Source organism: Sitodiplosis mosellana, unplaced genomic scaffold, assembly GCF_009176505.1.
Source record: "Sitodiplosis mosellana isolate CC-2019 unplaced genomic scaffold, AAFC_SMos_1.0 Smas_scaffold_6150, whole genome shotgun sequence".
NCBI lineage: Eukaryota > Metazoa > Arthropoda > Insecta > Diptera > Cecidomyiidae > Sitodiplosis > Sitodiplosis mosellana.
The window spans coordinates 204473-223798 of NW_022601391.1; the positions used below are offsets into that span (position 1 = coordinate 204473).

At 36.9% G+C, this 19326-nt stretch overlaps 5 protein-coding genes across 9 annotated transcripts; 2 read left to right on the forward strand and 3 right to left on the reverse strand.

Moving 5' to 3' along the window:
• Positions 1–2678: 2678 nt before the first annotated feature.
• Positions 2679–6480, forward strand: LOC129573941 (origin recognition complex subunit 1). Of its 4 annotated transcripts, none has more exons than XM_055455142.1 (10): positions 2679–3108; positions 3191–3334; positions 3402–3838; positions 3908–4330; positions 4418–4625; positions 4749–4841; positions 4907–5154; positions 5223–5739; positions 5830–6149; positions 6243–6480. In XM_055455142.1, exons 1-10 carry the CDS (start codon positions 3071–3073, stop codon positions 6377–6379), a joined length of 2565 nt encoding a protein of 854 aa, XP_055311117.1. In that variant the 5' UTR covers positions 2679–3070; the 3' UTR covers positions 6380–6480. The 4 variants fall into 4 exon arrangements, with proteins under 4 accessions (XP_055311117.1, XP_055311114.1, XP_055311115.1 ...); XM_055455141.1 differs by having other exon boundaries at positions 2716–3108; positions 3908–4333; XM_055455139.1 differs by having other exon boundaries at positions 3402–4333.
• On the reverse strand, positions 6145–8073 carry LOC129573945 (uncharacterized). Of its 2 annotated transcripts, none has more exons than XM_055455151.1 (4): positions 7800–8073; positions 7570–7686; positions 7107–7473; positions 6145–6677 (listed from the first exon to the last, which is right to left on the reverse strand). In XM_055455151.1, the coding sequence occupies exons 1-4, from the start codon at positions 7999–8001 to the stop codon at positions 6497–6499; spliced, it is 867 nt and encodes a 288-aa protein (XP_055311126.1). In that variant the 5' UTR covers positions 8002–8073; the 3' UTR covers positions 6145–6496. The 2 variants fall into 2 exon arrangements, with proteins under 2 accessions (XP_055311126.1, XP_055311127.1); XM_055455152.1 differs by having other exon boundaries at positions 7752–8069.
• Positions 8074–8199: 126 nt separating this feature from the next.
• On the forward strand, positions 8200–15386 carry LOC129573940 (GATA zinc finger domain-containing protein 14). The gene is made up of 4 exons (XM_055455138.1): positions 8200–10611; positions 10777–11184; positions 11273–13402; positions 14622–15386. Exons 1-4 carry the CDS (start codon positions 10378–10380, stop codon positions 15051–15053), a joined length of 3204 nt encoding a protein of 1067 aa, XP_055311113.1. The 5' UTR covers positions 8200–10377; the 3' UTR covers positions 15054–15386.
• A 111-nt stretch (positions 15387–15497) lies between these two features.
• On the reverse strand, positions 15498–16415 carry LOC129573946 (uncharacterized). The gene is made up of 2 exons (XM_055455153.1): positions 16139–16415; positions 15498–16038 (listed from the first exon to the last, which is right to left on the reverse strand). The coding sequence occupies exons 1-2, from the start codon at positions 16389–16391 to the stop codon at positions 15593–15595; spliced, it is 699 nt and encodes a 232-aa protein (XP_055311128.1). The 5' UTR covers positions 16392–16415; the 3' UTR covers positions 15498–15592.
• Positions 16391–19221, reverse strand: LOC129573944 (conserved oligomeric Golgi complex subunit 6). The gene is made up of 6 exons (XM_055455150.1): positions 18941–19221; positions 18119–18876; positions 17605–17857; positions 16977–17528; positions 16702–16840; positions 16391–16631 (listed from the first exon to the last, which is right to left on the reverse strand). Exons 1-6 carry the CDS (start codon positions 19040–19042, stop codon positions 16540–16542), a joined length of 1896 nt encoding a protein of 631 aa, XP_055311125.1. The 5' UTR covers positions 19043–19221; the 3' UTR covers positions 16391–16539.
• Between the last annotated feature and the right edge of the window lie 105 nt (positions 19222–19326).

Below are 19326 nucleotides of genomic sequence, written 5' to 3' on the forward strand. Positions count from 1 at the left end.
ACTGTGTCGCATGCCATATTCGGTTGGCCGACGACGACAACGACAAAATATCACTTAAATTAGTCGTTATGGTGGCTTTAAAAATTTCGCTTTTCCCTTCGCTAGCGTTTAACTGCGCGCATCTTTGTGTGTGTAATATAAATTGAGTGCTTTTCTCTCTCTCTCTAGCTCTGGAGCCAATTTAATCGAATTAAGCAAAACTGCCGTTCTCTATATCTCGCCGACACGTTCTTAGGCCACATTTTAAGTTCAACACTGGTGTCATGTAACCGGCAATTTCTGAACAACAACAACAACAAGAAAACATCAATGATCCTGTCGATGCTGTGCTCACTCCATTTCTGCTGAATCAGCCAATGTTATGCTCTCGCTTCTTGTGGTCTCTCACACACAATCCGATTTGTTTATATTCAATTTGTTGTTTTTGAAATGCAAACAATTGTGTAAACATATAAACTTGGTAGTTTATGGTCAAACCCGTGAATTTTCGAGCAAAATATTATGGAAATGGTTTATTTCTTATGCATCAATCTACTCACAGAGCCCAATATCAGACAAAGCAAAATTCTGTAAACAATAATCTTTGAATTATTCCAAGAAGAAAGATGAAGCATATTCGATAGCGGATGTTTTGTTGAGATCAATTCGCTTCAATTGCTATTCGATTAACGAATCACAAATTGCACAATCGCACTACAATGATTCATTTCCGGTTCATTTACATTTTACTGAAGAAATTCACTCCACGAAAAACTAAATTTAAATTCCTCATTGAAAGGAAATACCTTTTCAAATATTGCAATTTTTAGCATTTCCATTCTAATGCTCTACATATCAAGTTTCAACGAAGAATGCCACGATGAAATACAGTAGAACCTCGATTATCCGTCCTCCCATTAACCGTCACCTCCGTTAACCATCATACATTTTCAAGGTGGAAAAGTTTTTGTTCAGTTCATTTTTCAGTTTATTTCACTTGAACATACGAATAAAGTTGCCAACTAACTTGCATAATAAAAATCAATTGTGTGCCGCTTGTACATTCGCACAATAAGATTTGAAATCAGAGGCTTTGCGTTTTCGGTGCACTTCTTGTATATACAAGATTGTCCAATATATTGGACAATTCACCAAATCTGTTCTCATATCTATTATATATTTTCTACATCACTTTGTTTCTCATCAAAAACTAATTAGAAAGTATGGAAATTTTGATTATCTTGCCTTATTTTATGAAAATCTCGATTATCCGTCTTTTTCGATTATCCGTCAAGGCTCTGGTCCGGTGCCTGACGTATAATCGAGGTTCTACTGTATTGGGAAAAATATGCAAACATGATCAAATTGCCCTACAAACTTGAACAAATAGACAAAAAATGATAACGTTATTTCACATTGAAAACCCTTAGCTAGTCCCGCCGCCTAATTCGCGTAATAATATAGCGCCGAAATAATGCCGATAAAACTCCTACTAAAAGTGCGAAAATAGTCTATTTTGGGCGATCAATTTGATTATGTAAACGGTACACTAACATAAAGTGACCTAATGCCTCTCAATCTTCTTTGAATGAATGAAATTTTTGTTTGCCATGTAAATAGTTGTAAATGACAACGAGATTCGACAAATAAGCAAGACGGCGCCTTAAACAACGGTTGAAAATCATTTCTACATTGTGATCTAATGGTCAAATAAATGTCCATCCTATGGATGTTCCCAACGAAATGTGTCGAATGAATTTTACCTAACAACTTATTACCATAGCATTGATTCTGTGATGTAATCTCTTAAGAAACCGGCAAAGAAATCTGAAAAGAAAAGCAATTTTATTCTTTACATGAATGTCAAGCATATGCTACCATTTGATTCAATCATTAAAACCGTGGTGACAAAAGTAAACATCGGCCACAAATTAGCAATCACTTAATTTGCTGTAAGTGCCATTTCATAGTTTGTTGGTCAAACAATTGGGCATTTGTTCTGTGTTTAATGTAGAAAAAAAAGTGTCGTAAGACATGACAAATTGACTCTTTTAATTTTCGTATGTATCTTTTGTTCATATATCGATCTATTAACACCAACAGTTTATAGACTGCGATTTTTCGAGTGGTAATATTGATCAAAGACACACGTTAAATACAACCATTTTTTTATGTTTCCGAGTAAATTACTGAGCAAATGAGTCAAAGAATTTTGAATTGCTTTGTGACAATTAAACAACATTTTATGCCCAACAAATAAACGAAGACATGCTCTTGAGTGTGAATCAGGTAACTGTTATGAATTTGTTCTAAAAAATATGGAGAAATACACTGCTTGCTAAAATATCAGATAAAATTTCATAATAAAATTAAACTTTAGCCATTTGTTGCTTTTGATATCTAAATATCTAGAATTTGCATCCATTTATCTATGATAAAATTCAACAATTCGTTTAATGATTCCGTGTTAATGAGACATCATTTTATATTGTTGTTCAATAAGAAGGTATTTCGGAATAATATGACTGAATTCAGTTAAGAAGGGCATGATCTAGTTTACATACAATAATTTGAGTAAATGATCATTTGAGCGCATCTTTTGATCGCGCATCTCTTGCATGCTATCAAAGCTTATTTTTCAATCAAATACACATCAATTCGGTCTTTGAGTTGCTATATACACCGAATGAAGTGCAGCCCTGTATAAAACTTCAACTCATCGTACGTGTCAGCCCTGCGCACTGTGTTATTTGGCGCGAAATATTTTGTCAGCAAACTGTCAACACAGAGATTGAACATTCGTTCGATCTGAATTTTCTTTTATGATTCCTTTTTTGGAATAAATTTGATTAAAATTTTAGACAAATTATATCCGAAGTGACATTAAAACAAGTGTTTAATGTGATTTTTTACAAATCACACAGAGAAAGAGAGAATAAGACAGTGTTGTGTTGCTCAGCTATTATTTCATGGGTGTTGTTTCTTTTGCACCTATTTCGCAGAGTTGGCAATAATTTTTGAATAATATTTCATTAAAAAAAATTGTTCACAAAAAAACGGTAGCAATTAAAGAAGAAAAAACAACAACACAATGGAAATGGAACGCATCGAAGCCGTTCGAAATCAATTGTAAGTGAAATTTTTGTGTTCGTTGTTATTTGACATGTCAATGTGTTCTTTACAACAAAAATCCGTCTGCTTTGTAATTTAGAGCGAATCAATACTGTTTTGTGGATTTATCGGCGAACGTTCGAGAGAATGATTTTGTGTTTGTGAAGGATGAAAATAATAGTCCACGAATTGCACGAGTTGAACAAGTGTTTGGTCATAAGGCTCATGTCATTTGTTATCGAAGGTGAGCTATTTTGGTTGACGCAATTCATAATGACAGAAATAAAGATAAATTTCCTTGCCATTTGCAGTGCCACTGACTTGCCCCGTGATGTGAAGTTGGTTTCAGACACTGGATTGAAGATTAACTTTCATTCACAGGAATTGATTGAGGATGTTTTGGAGTCGAAAAATATCGATTTAAGCTTGATATGTGGCAAATGTATGGTGTTCAAAGCACACGAAAATGATTCAATAGCTGATATTCTTCAACGGAATAGAAAGCTTCATCCAATGGCTTACGTTTGTCGTTATAAATTGGTCAAAGAAACAATTTACAAGCTTGTACCGGTTAGCTGGCAGCCCGGTGAAGAAGAAGAAGCTGAACGCAACTCCGGCGAAATGACTGACATGGAATGTTACACAGACACTGAAGACCAAGCGAGTGAGGCTATGCCCAGTTTGAATGAATCACTTGACAAAATAATTGAGCAATTGAATTCAACAAGTGTGGAGCCAAAAAAGAGTGGTAAATCCAATAAAAATTCAACTATTAGCTTACAAGTTGTATCGCCTTTTAAAATTGTTAATAATACAGTGCAAAAGGCTACACGAACACAGAATCAGACATCGCCGAATAAACGGGCATCGCCTGACGCTGGGAAAGATAATGAAGAAGTATCGCCCAGCAAAAGAAACAAACTGACCGGCAATTCAAACTATGGCACACCAGGTACACGAAACGGAAAATATGAATCGCCAGCACAGAAACAAATGTCAAAAATTAAGAAAAATCTTAATGACAGCTTCACCGAAGCATTGCAGGATCATCCATCATCGCCGTATGAAACCACGATGAATCCAAAGGAACCGCTTAAACTGACATTTAGCAAAGGAAATAAAAAACCGTTAACCGAAAAGAACGAGAATACTATGCAAAGCCCAATGAACAAGACCCTTATATCGATTCGTGGAAGTAGCAAACGGCGCAGCATTTTAAAAAATCTCGACAGTCCAAAAAGTAGTGAGCATAATTTTGTTTTATTTTAGTTAGCGAAATGATGAAAAATGAGTACACATTTTATCATTCGATCATTGTCTATTGCAGGCACACCAAGACGCAGTATTGCTTTTGTGGAACTGCCTAAAAGTGAGAACAAACGAAATAACGATGTCGAATCAACTCCGTCAAGACGATCAACACGAATGTCATCAGCTGCGGCCAATGCTGCTATGCAAGCACATGCCGTTCAAGAAGAGTCTTCGCCGGAGGTTGAGAAAAAACGTTCTGGAAAAAGCACCACTAAGCCGATGAGGTATGCCGACCAAAACATCGTTTATTTCTATGAAAACCGTTTCAGAATAAAGCAAGAACAGAACTTTGTTTGGTACATTCTTTGTTAATTTATCTGTGAATCAAAAATTGTATTTATGTTTAGCCCACCATCGACACCAAAATCGGCCTCAAAACGTAGCACCGCTGCAAAAAGACAACGAACTCCAAAAACACCCAAAACACCAAAGGGAACGATGTAAGTTTCACTGAATTATTCTTATTATCAACAAAACTATAGCAATGGTCTATCATAATACGCAGGACGCCGCAGCAAACGCGAAGTTTGTATCGATCTGGTGGTCTCACACCATCAATCCAGAGCCGACAAGAGTCGATCGGTGGCGAACAAACTGAATTGGAACAAATTCGTGAACGTCTTCAAGTGTCGGCGGTTCCCGCTAGTTTGCCATGCAGAGAAAAGGAATACGCAAGCATCTATGAATTTATTATGGGTAAATTAAGCGATGGATCAGGTGGTTGTATCTACATATCAGGAGTCCCTGGCACCGGTGAGTATAATGAAATCATTCGAAAAGTAAAAAAGTCATTAATCTCACATGTAAAACTCATTTCGCAGGCAAAACGGCAACAGTCACACAAGTCATAAAAACGATACAAAAAGAATCAAAGCCGAAAAAACTGCCTGCATTTGATTGTGTTGACATTAATGGGATGCGCTTAACGGAGCCACGACAAGCATATGTGCAAATTTATCGCCAATTGACCGGCAAAACCATGGCGTGGGCACAGGCTCGTGATTTGCTTGAAAGTCGTTTTACGGCCGGAGCAAAGAAGGCAATTCGACCAACCGTTCTGTTAGTCGATGAGCTGGACATTATTTGTAATCGAAAACAAGATGTCGTCTATAATCTGTTCGATTGGACTGTTCGCAAAGGTTCTCGACTGATTGCCATCACAATTGCCAATACAATGGATTTGCCAGAACGTGTTTTGAAATTGAAAGTTGCTTCGCGATTGGGTTTGACCCGTATCACTTTCCAACCGTACTCATTCAAACAATTGCAAGAGGTTGTAATGACACGACTGGCTGGGTCAAATTGTTTCATGGCCGATGCGGTTCAATTGGTGGCAAGGTAAAAATAACACTTTTCCTCTTCTTCCTTCAAATTGTTTTTCATGTCTCTGAAAAATTGAAAATTTAAACTAACTTATTGGTTCAACAGAAAAGTAGCGTCAGTATCCGGTGATTGTCGACGAGCCTTGGATATATGTCGTCGTGCTACGGAAATTGCAGAAGAGAAAAGCACTGGAGCTGGCCTAATCGAAGTAAACTTTGCACACATTAATCAAGCGCTTAGCGAAATGTTTGCCAGTCCAAAAGTGCGAGCCATCAAAAATTGCACGAAATTCGAAAAGTTGTTCCTCCAAGCAGTCGCTTCCGAAATTCAACGCACTGGCATCGAAGAGGTCGAATTTCATCGAGTCTTCTGGCAAATTGGTACATTGGCGCCCATACTTGGAATCAAAAATCCACCAACTGAAGGTACAATAGCTTATCTCATCTTTATTTCAATATTCATATAAATTCGATTGTCGATTCGCACAAAACTAACGGTAAACTTCTATTCAATTCTAGACCAAGCAATGATGATATGTATGTCTCTAGCCGCAAATCGTCTCTTGATTGCCGAAGATAGCTCAGCGGGCCTATATCAGAAGATCATCCTGAATGCAACCGTCGACGATCTTTACTACGCACTAAATGTTTCTTAATTTTTAACTTATTTCTTCCATTTTTTTCATCATAACATTTTCCATTTGTTTTCTAACTTAAGTATACAATAAACACAATTTTCTGTTTTGATTAAAGCCAATTGAACAAAGTGTTGGTCACCAGAGTTTATCCATTTTTTCATTCACAATGTTGTCAATCGCGTGATTGCAATGTGTCAACAGCTCGTCATGTAGAGCACCGAATGATTTATCAGCATCGATCTCGGTCCAGTAACTGTCGTCCTTGAGTTGATCGTACATCTTCATGACACGCTGTTGGAATTCGGGTACCTCATACCTAAACAATGAACGAATGAATGTTGTTGTTATTGTTGTTAATGTTAATGAATGCAAATTAAACGTTACCCATATGAAAGACTTTTGATGAATAAAACACAGTCAATGACAGATAGCTGAGGATATATGCTAAGTATAGGAACTCAGCAAGCTGAGATTGGTACATTTAGATTTTGTGACTTCCCTGCCATGCAAATTCATATGATAAGATGAATTTATGACAGAAAATTTCATGGAAAGCATCGAAAAATGTGTACCAGATCACATGAATTTGCATGGCAGGGAAGTCACAAAATCTAAATCTAAATGTACCAATCTCAGCTTGCTGAGTTCCTATGCTCAGCATATATCCTCAGCTATCTGTCATTAACTGATAAAACATGAAATGTGTTCAACAGAAAAATCGATTGATATCTATCTATTTACTCACCGCTCGTCACCAAATCCACCCCGTTTTGAAATGGCTGAGGCAGTCATTGTCAACAGCAGCACTAAATCGGGTTTCAATAGTCCAGCCTCCGGTGCTTTACACCATTCCAAATCCAAACCTTTGGCAGCACTGAACGCCACACCGGAGTACGAATACCGATCAACAATGAGAGTGACACCGTCTCGCAACAATATTTCCATAGCATTTTTGGCTTCCCATCGATTCAGTGTGAATAGCAAATGAATGGTTTCGTCATTGAAGTCTTTTTTGTTTGTCAAAAATGAATTGATCAGTCCGCCGCATTCAGTTGTACGATCAGGGAAATTGATATATTTTGCTGGTCGACCGTTTGCTTCTAATGCTTTCACTAAACCAAACCGAAACAAAGGAAATATGGCATTGATGTTAACATACTTTATCTAACCAAACATAACAACAGCTAGTTTGTGTCAAATCATTTTACCCAAATTTTTACATTGTGTCGTTTTTCCAGATCGATCACATCCTTCCAAAACGATTAATGCTCCACGCAACGGTACTTTTTTGCACATGCTTGTTATTTGCGTTGGTCCGATTTTACCTGGAATTTTATCGAATCAAAAACGTAAAAATTCTGTCGTCTGTAATCAAACGTGTTATACGGACAACAGCTAAACTGATGATGATAAATTTAAGTCACAATAGTCATGTTACCCGCCAGTTTTACGCGCGCATTTGAACTAGTTGATGTAGCAGATTCAACAAGAAACTGCTTTACCATCAAAACAAATCCAAATGATACGATGTTTGGTGCGAATAACGATCGTCTTGTGACCGAACGATGTAAACACATAGTACTAGATTGTTTGACAGAGTATTGAAAATTCAGAAGAAAATTAGCAATTTTATTGAACATTTTATTCAGTGCAATGATATTCTCCAAAATTCTCAATCACAAATGAGAGAGCGAGAGTCTGTCAACAAGAGCGGTTGTCATTTGGTACTAAAATTCAGACGTTGAGTAGTTGCTGAGTTTTGTGTGAGAGTCGCGTTCGTAACAACAAGGACGTTTACTTTACCACTATGTTTAGTACACAATGACAATGGATGGGACCTTTGTTTGTGTATGTCGAATGTATGTGTGTTTGTGTGTATTGGTTTTGCACAAACCAACTGAATCCAAATGCATTTTATTCATATATCCAAAGCTTGAAATCTCAATTTGAAATCGAAAATTAAATTGTAAACAGAGCCATAAAAGAAAAGTATCACGTCAAATAAGCAAACCATGGTTGATTTGTGAATGAAATTTTTTTTTTGGACAATATTCATCAGAAAAGCAACAACCAGCCAGCAACAACAATAACAAAGAGTGAGACAGAGAGAGAAGAGAAGAGAAGAAGTTGTGTAGAGACCGGAGATCAAACAGCAGACACACGATATACCAACCATATACACAGAGAGAAGAGAGCGAAGAGAAAAAAACCAAAAAGTGAGAGAAAAAGAGAGAGAGAGAGAATAGTGTGTGCTGTATTTTTGTATGAGTTCATGAACATGTTTGCTGGAGTGAGTGTAAATGTGCTGGAGGCAGAGCATAAGTTTATAAAGTTTTCATTTGGGGTGCGAGCTTGAAACGATAGAAAAAAAGGAGAGAAAGAAACAAGAAAACAGTTTTTGATATTCAATTTTATCCATGTGCATATGAAAATAACAAAGAAATTGGATAAAAAGGCACAGATTGATGTGATTCGTTTTGGGTTTTTTATTTTCATTTTCGTTGGTGTGTGAAAAGAACAAGAGATTCAGAAAGAGAAAGAGAAAGAGAAAGAGAGACAGCAGAGGAAATAACAAGTTTTAATGCACGGCGATTTTTTCATTCTCATCCCGTTGTTGTGAATGAACTTTCCGATGTGTCAGAGATTCATTGTCCATTAATAGAAATAATTAAACAGCTCGAATAAACGGAAGAAAATACACAATAAATTCGCATATACCAGATAAATAGAAGAAAATATACAAATACACGCACACCACCCAATACGCCTCACTTTCAAATCAGCGGAATAATCAACAAGAACCAGCCGCAACAAGAGTGGTTAATATGCAAAAATATATACAAAGGAAAAACAATAACAACAACAACAAATATACAAAGAAACTGAATGAAAAATTTATTTGAAAAAGAGAAAAAAATAAAATAAAACTATCAACACACTCAAACCAACCGAAAAACCGAAAGTAAATCGATGTACTTGAGCATTTTGTTGTTCTGTATATTTAAAAAAAAACGATACCAATTGTGATATATGTGTGTAGATTTGTTCATTTTTGATTTCGCAAGTGTTTCCATTCATAAACAAGAACAGTGCTGCACACGGAAGACGAAGACAGATGTGATGTTGATGGTCACGAGCCAATAAACAGGACTCGAATGATTTGAAATGGCACACATGCAGCTGTGACGACTACGACGACGACGAAGAGGATGGCTCATTTTATGATCAGATTGAGATTGAGAATGAACGAATGAGATTTTGTTTGTCGTTACTCATCGCCAATATATATTCACACAATGCATGCACATTGAAATTGTAGCTTATTAGGGGCGATGTTTTTAATGTGATGCATAAAACTAGTAAGTGTTGTTCTATTTATGTGTGTGTTGGTGCGTGTACTTATAAGCAGCAGCAGCAGCAGCAGCAACAACAACAACAACAACAGCAACAGCAGTAGCAAATGAAAATGTGAAAAGTGTTTTGCCCTGCGAGAAGTCGTCAATGAATAAACATAACATATAATATATTCGGTGTACGACGGAAGATATTTGGCAAATATATTATTTTGCATTTGCATAGATTTTTTTTTTCGTTTCATTTTGCAACACCGAAGAAAACGATGACCGATTAGCTTGGCTGTTCTTTCTTTTTCTACCCTTGTATATTTCTGAAGCAAAGAATAACATTAGGTGTACAGTTTATAAATCGCTTGAGCAAAACAATTAGTCGGTAGAGAGGAAAAAACACATACACACACAAAGAGAGACAGTCTTACAAGCCTTACAATTAATTACTACCCGTGATTACGAGAACATACGACGAAACTTATACACGAAACATACACAGAGAGCCGGAAGCGAGAGTGAGCGGACAAGCGTAGTACGCGTACTGCTCTGCATCCAATACGATAGTGGTTGTAGTTGCACATGAATGTGGGATAATTGCGTAGAGATTTGACTAGACGATTTGCATTGGATGTCCTTCCGATTTGAAATCAAATCATCGTGTATAACAAGATGTCGGGTCACAATCCACATAGTCGAGTGAGTCAACCTGTTAATTCGTCTTCATGGAATCACTTACAAGTGCCGTCATATATGCCGCGTCAACCACAATTGGCTCACATGTCAAGCGAACGAACACTTCGATCATCACCATTAATATGGCCAAACACCAATCCAGCTGATGCATTTTACAATTATATGGCATTAACAGCAGCGGCTGCTGTAGCTAATTCTAATCCGAAAAATGTATTTATTATTTTGGTTTTTTTTTGTTTTATTCATTATTCGAATATTCTTCTTTATTTTCGAGAAAATCGTTTGCGAATGAATTTTCCCGTTTTGAGGTCACTTTAAAATGGTTATGACTAACGTATTTGTGTGTTTTCTTTTGTGTTCAATTGTCAATTTCAGACTGCTTTAGATATGAATCCATTGTTGCCATTTGTACGAACGCCAACGAATGCCATGCCATTTAATTCGGTCGATTTAAGTTTGTCATCCAGTACGGTGCATGCAAATCGAAACAGTCTGACGCCATCACCACGAAATCCAGTTTCACCCGGCTCATCAAGTAATCGCTTCTCGAAACCGACCGGTGATTTGAACGATAGCGCGAATAATGGTGCCAACAAAACAATTGACGACAACAACAAGCTCAACACGGATCCGATTGCATTTTTAAATGAAATGTCCGAGCAACTGGCTTCGATGCGATCAAATCGAAATTTAGCCGCGTCAAGTACGTTGCCACTGCCACGTGACCCAAACAATCTAAATAGTGATCTGTCCAATTTTAGAATAAACGGCGATAATGATAAGGTTAGTGTAGCTTTTCTTATCGTCTCTCGATTTCACCGAATTGAACCATTTTTTCATCGTGTTTCTCACGTTTGTCATCTATTTCCAGTCAAAGCAACGAACTGAACCGATGGAACTCGGGCGTGAGTCAAATCCAGCCAATCTTTTCGAGAACGAAAGTCTAAGTAATTCTGTTCATCTGCAACAATTGTTGGGGCTTACGCCGCCCGTCACTTCCAGTATTACGCCAAATTTGAACGATTTGTCAAAATCACTTTTATCAATATTCAATTCAAATACCTCACCAACATCGCCGATGTTAATATCGCCAAAATCTCAATCGAATTTCCTTTCACGCCAAACGGATACATCGAAAAATTGTTCGAATACATCAAACGATGATAGTTTAGATTCACAATCTGGTGGCACCTGTAACGGTGATGATGGTTCGGGCAAACAACAAAATACTCGATATCGTCGACGAAAACCTCAAAGAACCGTTCGTTGCTCGTCAAACGAAATGAATACGACCGATATCACGATGGACAGTGAGAAAAACAACGACATTAAGAATGATTGTCACAACAATCAGTCAAATGGAATCAATTTTCCATCGTTTCATTCCGAGGAAAATAGCATTTTACCGTCGGCGAATTCAGTTGTAGCGACGCTGCCACCACAGACACAACTACCACCTGCAGCAGCAGCACCACCACCACCACCACAAACGCAGTCAATCGATTTGAGTCATCATTGTGCGAATCAGGAAATGTTTGAAAATGGCTTAGTAAATTATAACAAATCAAATGATTTGGATTTAACGAACTCAACTGCACCGGCACATCAAAACGATAAAGACACACCAAACTTGCTGCAAAATGATGAGATGAACGGACTGAACTTGTTTGGTGCGGTGAATTTTAGCCATATGAGAGGTGTAAATCTGACAAACGACATCGCCACCTTTCCGAACACAGACGATTTGGTGAAAAAGGTTGAGGAATTGGTGAAGTGTAATGAGCAAAATGGTTTCAGTGACAATGACTTTGGTCCGATGGAATTGACTAAGTCGCACACGAACAAATTGGTTTCGGATGCATATGAAAATAATCGAATATCGAATGGCATTAATGAATCGATCAAGACTCCAAATAACACTGAACATATTAACAATCACTCGAGCACTGTTAAGTGCAATAGCAATGGTAATGGTAATGGCATTATACCAGAAATGATGAGCGATAAAATTGAAAACAACACACACGAAAGCGGCCACGATGAAGTGGACAATTCCAATGCAACCACAACAACAACAACAGCAACATCAACGCCGGCTGTGTCGAATTCCATTCAAATCGGCGAAGTGAATGCTACAAATTCCATCGATTCAGGAAACATTTTAGAAGCACACAGTTCCGGCGGTGGGGGAATGTATGAAAAATTACCCGGCGATATTAACAATCAATCGAATATGATTGATACGAGTGCGGCAAGTGCTCAACCACTGAACGATACTGACAACAATACTCTGAATAAAAATGCAGCTAAATTAAATAGTAATGAGGTAGCTAAAGCATCGATGTCAGCATCATCGAGTGAATCGCCGTCGAATGCATCGCCAACGCCCAAAAAGAAAACGGTCACAAAAAAGAAACCAAACAATCGTTTTAATGGTAAAATGGGTGGTGGCAAATCGAATGCAAATAAAAGCAATCAAAAGAATGTAAAATCGAATGATAAGTCTGAAAAGAAAAGTGATACTAAAAAAATGAAATCAAAAGATGATTTCACGGCGACCGATGTGCTCAACAAATTCCGTGGCCCATACGTTCATGTTGACCGTGATGGAACGGTCGACGTAATAAATGCACCGTTGAACGAAGAAATTGCCGAAAAACAAAGTAAATTCAAAAAGAGCTACATCAGCCAAAGGCCGGCCGATCGGAATAGAGTTCGTGGCTTGCATGTTAGTACATTAAGCAACAAATACGATGCGGTTACCACTGATATTAGTTGGATGTGTGTATTTTGTAAATTGGGTCCGCATAAATATGGCCTCGGTGATTTGTTTGGCCCATTTATTTTGTCGACGGAGAGTGAGGACTTTCAACTGGCTCAAATCGATCCAAAACATGACGTATTCAAATCACATCGAAACATACCCAATAAAACGACGCTGTCACACAACATATCGGCCATTGCAGCCAAGTCACTGTCGAAACCAGGGAATGCTGGAAATGTAAGAATTATTTTTTAAATTTTTAAATCAATACAGTAGAACCCGAGGGGGAAATCACTCAAAAATAATTTCTATTTGACAAGTAGTTTTTAGGTAATTCGTTGAACAAAAAGTAATTTTGAATGTAGTTTTTCGACTAAAAATTACTACAAATTACTTTTTATTCGATAAATTACTTTTCTATTAGAAATTACTTGTCAAAAATATATTTTTCTATGATAAAAAGTAATTTGTAATTCTCTTCGAAAAAGTAATAGTGAAAGTAATTTGTGAACCGAAAAAGTAATTTTCTAGAGTGATTTTCCCCTCGGTAGAACCTCGATTATCCGTCCTCCCATTAACCGTCACCTCCGTTAACCGTCATACATTTTCAAGGTGGAAAAGTTTTTGTTCAGTTCATTTCACTTGAACATACGAATAAAGTTGCCAACTAACTTGCATAACAAAAATCAATTGTGTGACGCTTGTACATTCGCACAATAAGATTTGAAATCAGAGGCTTTGCGTTTTCGGTGCACTTCTTGTATATACAAGATTGTCCAATATATTGGACAATTCACCAAATCTGTTCTCATATCTATTATATATTTTCTACATCACTTTGTTTCTCATCAAAAACTAATTAGAAAGTATGGAAATTTTGATTATTTTGCCTTATTTTATGAAAATCTCGATCAATGGAGCCGTATGTGCTATGTTAACAATGTATTTCTTGCGTATACGAAAAACCATTCAAATCGCCTGAATGTATGCAAATTTCTTGAGTGTCAGAGAAATCGTGTGCATAATTTCTGTGTTAACAAAGCTGTGTTAGCTAAAAATCCGTTCGATGCCGCCTCTGTTAATACCATACGCAGCCTAATTCTCCAATGAGTCATGATTGATCTCGATTATCCGTCTTTTTCGATTATCCGTCAAGGCTCTGGTCCAGTGCCTGACGGATAATCGAGGTTCTACTGTATATCGTAAACCATCCAAATAGTAACATAGTTCTAATTGTAACATAGTCTTAAAATAAACCACTTTTCTGAAAAAATACAAATAAGTCATATATTCATATCGGAAGTTTTTTTCGTGATCTTCTCAAATATGATATAAAAAACAACAGTTACCCTTCAAAGATTTGCAGAAAATTAGTCTATTTGTTCAATTGTTACAATTTGGATGGTTTACGATATTAATGGAATTTTTTCATTAAAAATGGATTTTTTTCTCGCAGGTGACGGTGAAGAAAAAGCGAAAACTCAACCAACTTGATAGCGGCACTACATCGAATTTGTGTGCGAATGCTGTTGATGCACAAATCAGTGAAATTGATATTTTCTACGGTATGACACAAGCTAATGATAGTTCGTATGAAGTGTGGGCACATGAGGATTGCATCGTTTGGGCATCCGGTGTGCATATCATTGGAGCACGAGTTGTTGGATTAGAAACGGCCGTCTGGGGCAGTGTACGACATCAATGTGGTTTTTGTAAGCAATACGGTGCCATGTTGAGTTGCTTGAAACGTTCCTGCACCAACGAAATCCATGTACCATGCGCAAAACGTTGTGATTGGACACTTGACGAACACACGTTCCAAAGCAGATGCAGTGAACACTCACTTGACGATGCCACCAATCACCAATGCGATGAGATCCAACAGTAATTGAACTGCACGTCAATTAATCAACTACAAATCAATACGCTTTTTTGTGGAATAATAAAAAAACAAACAAACAAACAAAAGTAACAACAATAACACAGAATAATTTCAATGCATAATCTGACAGACTGGCTACACTTTTCGAATCACAGTGATTCAGAAGTGTAGTATTTTTGAAACCTAAAAAACACACACACACAAATACAATGAGATTGCAAGACTTTGTACAATTTGAGTCATGATGCAAAAATGCTTACAAAAAAAAATTAAGAAAAGAATTAAATATGTAAAAAATGAAAAAAATAAAAATACCATTCTTGCTACAAACACTGTAAATCGCGAGAGTTGATAATTCTGTTCCTGACTATTTTAAGAATGTTTTTTTTTCTCCTTCATTTAAAAGCAGTATAATTTTCGATTTAATTAGTATTGTAATGAAAATGCAGATTTTGGATATATTGAATCATTTATTCGTAGAAATAGTTGCATTGTTACGTGTTGGATTTTTTCTTTCCACTTATTTTACATCATTATATTCATTTTTAATTTATTGTTTCATCGTCAAGTTCATTTTCTTCAGAATCTTCATCTCTAACCATAAAGACTGGTTTTTTCTGTGGCTTACCATCGTAGAATGGTAAGTCAAACCATTGAGCACTTTTAACCGAATTAATAATCAATTGATATTGTACACAACGTTCTTGTGAAGTATAAATTTTGTGGTGATCAAACTCTTTGCACTCATCAATTTCAAAATCATGACGATAGCATCGGTAGTTATAGTTGAAGTATAGTTCACCAATATGAGACGATACGGTCGAGTTTAAACGGTGCAAACATATGTAAAATTCTTTATCACAATTGCAATGCCAAAAACGTTGCTCCTCTTCATTAGTAAGTTCGTATTTTGTTTCATTCATGCCAATACTTTCACATTCATCGTGTTTACGCCAACAAAACTCCAAACTACTTAGCTCATTGTAAGCGGCTAAAAGAAAAAAAATGCAAATACCATTAACATTGAATTGGTCGAATCGTGGAAAAAAAAAATGTTGAGTTTAAATGAAAATGAAAAACACAATATTTACCTCGATGTTTTCTGCGTCGTTGGCGTCGTTTGCGTGGGTTGAATATAATTTGTCTGAGCTCATCTTTTTTGCCAACAACGTGTACGTCTGAATCTTCATCTTCTAAGTCCATACGTTCAAGCGGACCTTCGGTATAGTCATCGTCATCATAATTATCAATGTAATTGTCATCGTCGTATTCAGTATCGGCTGTTGATGCAAAACTCAATTGCAATGCCAGAATAAAAATAGCGAAAAGTACGAAAGACTGCATTTTTTTAACGAATTTTTGCCGTTTTAATGATTACAACTTTATTCAAGTATTCATTCAACTTTGATTCGAAATGATATTATTTTGATCAAATGAATTTTAATACACAAACTGAATTTTATTAAAAAAATCGTCAAGTTTTTTTTTCTACCTAAACACTCAAATATTCACTGAGTTTCTCTGGTGTTTTAGTGAGAATGGCACGCTGTGCTTCTAGGTTACTGTTCGGGTCGTGAACTCGTTCTGTTGACAAAAAGAATAAATGTAAACAAAAATGTCCAAAATGCAAAATGAATTTATATCGGATACGAACCGTAGATTTGCTTGTAAATGGCAATGATGACATTGAATGAACGTTTTTGTATGGTTGACCGATGTGCATTGCTCTGCAATAGATTCACCTGAGGTAGCAACAGAACATCTGGCATCTCTAAAAATGAGTCGAGTTTTACCTGAAAAATTATCAGACACAGAAATTGTTTATTGTTAGCAGATCAGAGTTCAGTAAGAAAAAGAGGCAGATTAACGTTCATTTAAACCAGGCAGAGTAAAAGTAAGTAAACAAAAGAAAAGAACTTTTGCAATTACCATGAACATTTTCAAATGGTTCGGATCGATGTCTTTCGATGAACTTTGTAAAAGTGTGTAAATGGGTCCTAAATTCAAATTGGCCACTAATGATGACGCCTGCTCGGATGTTAATGTATCGATTTGGGCGTCACATTGAGCTTGCAGTCGCTCCATTCGACTGTCGACATATTCAAACATACCGAGCGTACTTTGCATGTGATACAAACAATTCAGAATGTAAACGGCCATATCGACCGTCGGTAAATGTGAAGCTGACTCGGTAATGGAATGCAAAAGTGGATCGATAACACACGAAACGATTTTTGTGATATCTGTCTGGCGACTTTCGACCATACTTGCCACCGACAAAATCTCCTTGAGAATGCTCAGCAAACGAGTCACACTGTGCGATGGAATTAAATCATTATTCGGTGGCTCCAAGCCCATATTTGCACCCGGCTGACCGTACAGCAACTCTTTCACTTGTTGCGACAATGTTTTCAAATACGTTGACTCGCTGAACAACTGCAAATTACCGATACATTCCTCCAAATCACCTCCTTTTATTATCTGTGGACAAATGCATTCCGTCTTCAATTGGTTTTCATTCATTATTTTCTACTAATGTGATATCAATGCCACTTACCTGCTTCAAAATGGTCTGATAGAATCGTATCAAGTTTGACACAGAATACAAGGTGATGACGTCGGTGCAGCCGTTTAAAATTGTTTCTACGCGCACTTTCAGTGCATGACAAACGCCGTCAGCGATGTGGGTTAGAGCCGCCTGCGATTGTTCACTCATGTCATTTTTATCACAGTCCTTCAGTAACAACATCAAATTTTCTCGTTCAATCGGTATGGACGAGTGTAGCCAAGCAAACATGTCACCGATATACCTGTGAGAATTTTTGAGTAAAAACATTTTTTGAATAATTTTTTCTATCGAAACGGATGACATTGAGTTGATTGGATTTGTTAAGGTCAGTATTTTTGTTGTTTATCGAGCAAGTTGATATTTTTTCATAGTAACGAAAGAGTTTCCGATAGTCAAATGTTGTTTGGGTGATAATTGAATTTCTATAGGAACAAATTGAGTTCGGAAAGTCTATTGACAATCAAATGTTACATTTCCTGCTGTCAAAATCAATGAAATTTACCTCTTTGGATCGTGTGAATGCATTTCAATGGGTTTTGGATTGCCATTTGGTCCGCCGACAGTGAGTGCATCAATGAAATGCCGTACAAAAACGGATCGTCGTGCATTTGCATACTCATCAATCACATACTTGAACAGCACCGGTCGATCTTGTAATTTGTTCATCGCTAATTGCAATAACCCACTAATATCTGAGTCAACATTACGGCAATGAGCCTGTGTGTATCGATACAATCGCTCCAAGCCGGCTTCTTGATGCAATGTCATCTCTTCCATAATATCAAGAGCAGCTGTTTGGCAATTTGATTGCAGCAAAACTCGGCATTCGGCATGAATGGCCTGAATTCGTTCAAGCACTTCGAAGAATTTATTTGTGATCGGTGCATCTCGTGATGTTCCATATAAATGTTGATGCTCTTCGACACTCAATCGGAATTGACTTAAGAATGCACTGGTTATTTCCTGTCGCACTTCTAATTTTTTACTTTCCACTTGAAGTGCATTCGTTTGTTGAATTAATTCATGGGTTTGGGCTTCCGTTTCCGATAAACATTGTTTCATTGCACCAACTGTTTTACGCATCCCATCAATATCATCGCAAATTCCGTCGAGTGTGGTTTTGACCTCTTTAAATGCCAACAGAAAATTTTCGTTGATCGTTAGACTTCGTTTTTCGATTTTGCTGCGCAAATTTCGACGAGTTTGCAGTGTATTTTCCGTGAAAAATGTGGACAAATCACTGAGTGCCTCCAAAGTTTCCTAAATCATACGAAATAAAAACGAATTATGAGATGTATTAGAATTTGTATTTTCTGCAACAAACCCGATCTAAATCCAAACGACTTTCAAACGCTTTATTCAGCCGCTTTGTAATATTGTCTTCATCACTATCGCGTTTACTGTTGTCAACGATGAGATTGGCCATTTTTATATGCGGCTTTTAAAATTCTTGGCCAAAAGAAAGGAAAAAAAAACTTGAAACACAATTCCAACCAAAACAAACAGCGATCGAAACAAGTTGACAACGTCAACAGTACAAAATTTATCGCTGAGACAGAGAGAGAAAATAAGAAAGAGACGAAAAGAAATTTCAATGGAAAGAAACTGTCATCGTTTGACGTTGTTGTTTTTTTTCATTTAAATTTTGAGCAAAACGATGGTGTGTCACATGGATAAATGGGAATTGAAATAAAATTGGTCATAATCTGG

What these genes read in the sequence shown, in the direction of transcription:
- LOC129573941 (XM_055455139.1), top strand. Translation starts at nt 3,071, where the DNA reads ATGGAAATGGAACGCATCGAAGCCGTTCGAAATCAATT. An exon ending in CATGTCATTTGTTATCGAAG is followed by an intron (nt 3,335 to 3,401) that starts GTGAGCTATTTT and finishes TGCCATTTGCAG; the next exon opens with TGCCACTGACTTGCCCCGTG. An exon ending in AAAACACCAAAGGGAACGAT is followed by an intron (nt 4,842 to 4,906) that starts GTAAGTTTCACT and finishes CATAATACGCAG; the next exon opens with GACGCCGCAGCAAACGCGAA.
- LOC129573944 (XM_055455150.1), bottom strand. Translation starts at nt 19,042, where the DNA reads ATGGCCAATCTCATCGTTGACAACAGTAAACGCGATAGTGATGAAGAC. An exon ending in ATCAGACCATTTTGAAGCAG is followed by an intron (nt 17,529 to 17,604) that starts GTAAGTGGCATT and finishes ATTTGTCCACAG; the next exon opens with ATAATAAAAGGAGGTGATTT. An exon ending in ACCATTTGAAAATGTTCATG is followed by an intron (nt 16,841 to 16,976) that starts GTAATTGCAAAA and finishes ATAATTTTTCAG; the next exon opens with GTAAAACTCGACTCATTTTT.
- LOC129573945 (XM_055455151.1), bottom strand. Translation starts at nt 8,001, where the DNA reads ATGTTCAATAAAATTGCTAATTTTCTTCTGAATTTTCAATACTCTGTC. An exon ending in GACACAATGTAAAAATTTGG is followed by an intron (nt 7,474 to 7,569) that starts GTAAAATGATTT and finishes GGTTTGGTTTAG; the next exon opens with TGAAAGCATTAGAAGCAAAC. An exon ending in GGTGGATTTGGTGACGAGCG is followed by an intron (nt 6,678 to 7,106) that starts GTGAGTAAATAG and finishes TTCATTGTTTAG; the next exon opens with GTATGAGGTACCCGAATTCC.
- LOC129573946 (XM_055455153.1), bottom strand. Translation starts at nt 16,391, where the DNA reads ATGCAGTCTTTCGTACTTTTCGCTATTTTTATTCTGGCATTGCAATTG. An exon ending in ACGACGCAGAAAACATCGAG is followed by an intron (nt 16,039 to 16,138) that starts GTAAATATTGTG and finishes TTTTTCTTTTAG; the next exon opens with CCGCTTACAATGAGCTAAGT.
- LOC129573940 (XM_055455138.1), top strand. Translation starts at nt 10,378, where the DNA reads ATGTCGGGTCACAATCCACATAGTCGAGTGAGTCAACCTGTTAATTCG. An exon ending in CTAATTCTAATCCGAAAAAT is followed by an intron (nt 10,612 to 10,776) that starts GTATTTATTATT and finishes TGTCAATTTCAG; the next exon opens with ACTGCTTTAGATATGAATCC. An exon ending in AACCAGGGAATGCTGGAAAT is followed by an intron (nt 13,403 to 14,621) that starts GTAAGAATTATT and finishes TTTTTCTCGCAG; the next exon opens with GTGACGGTGAAGAAAAAGCG.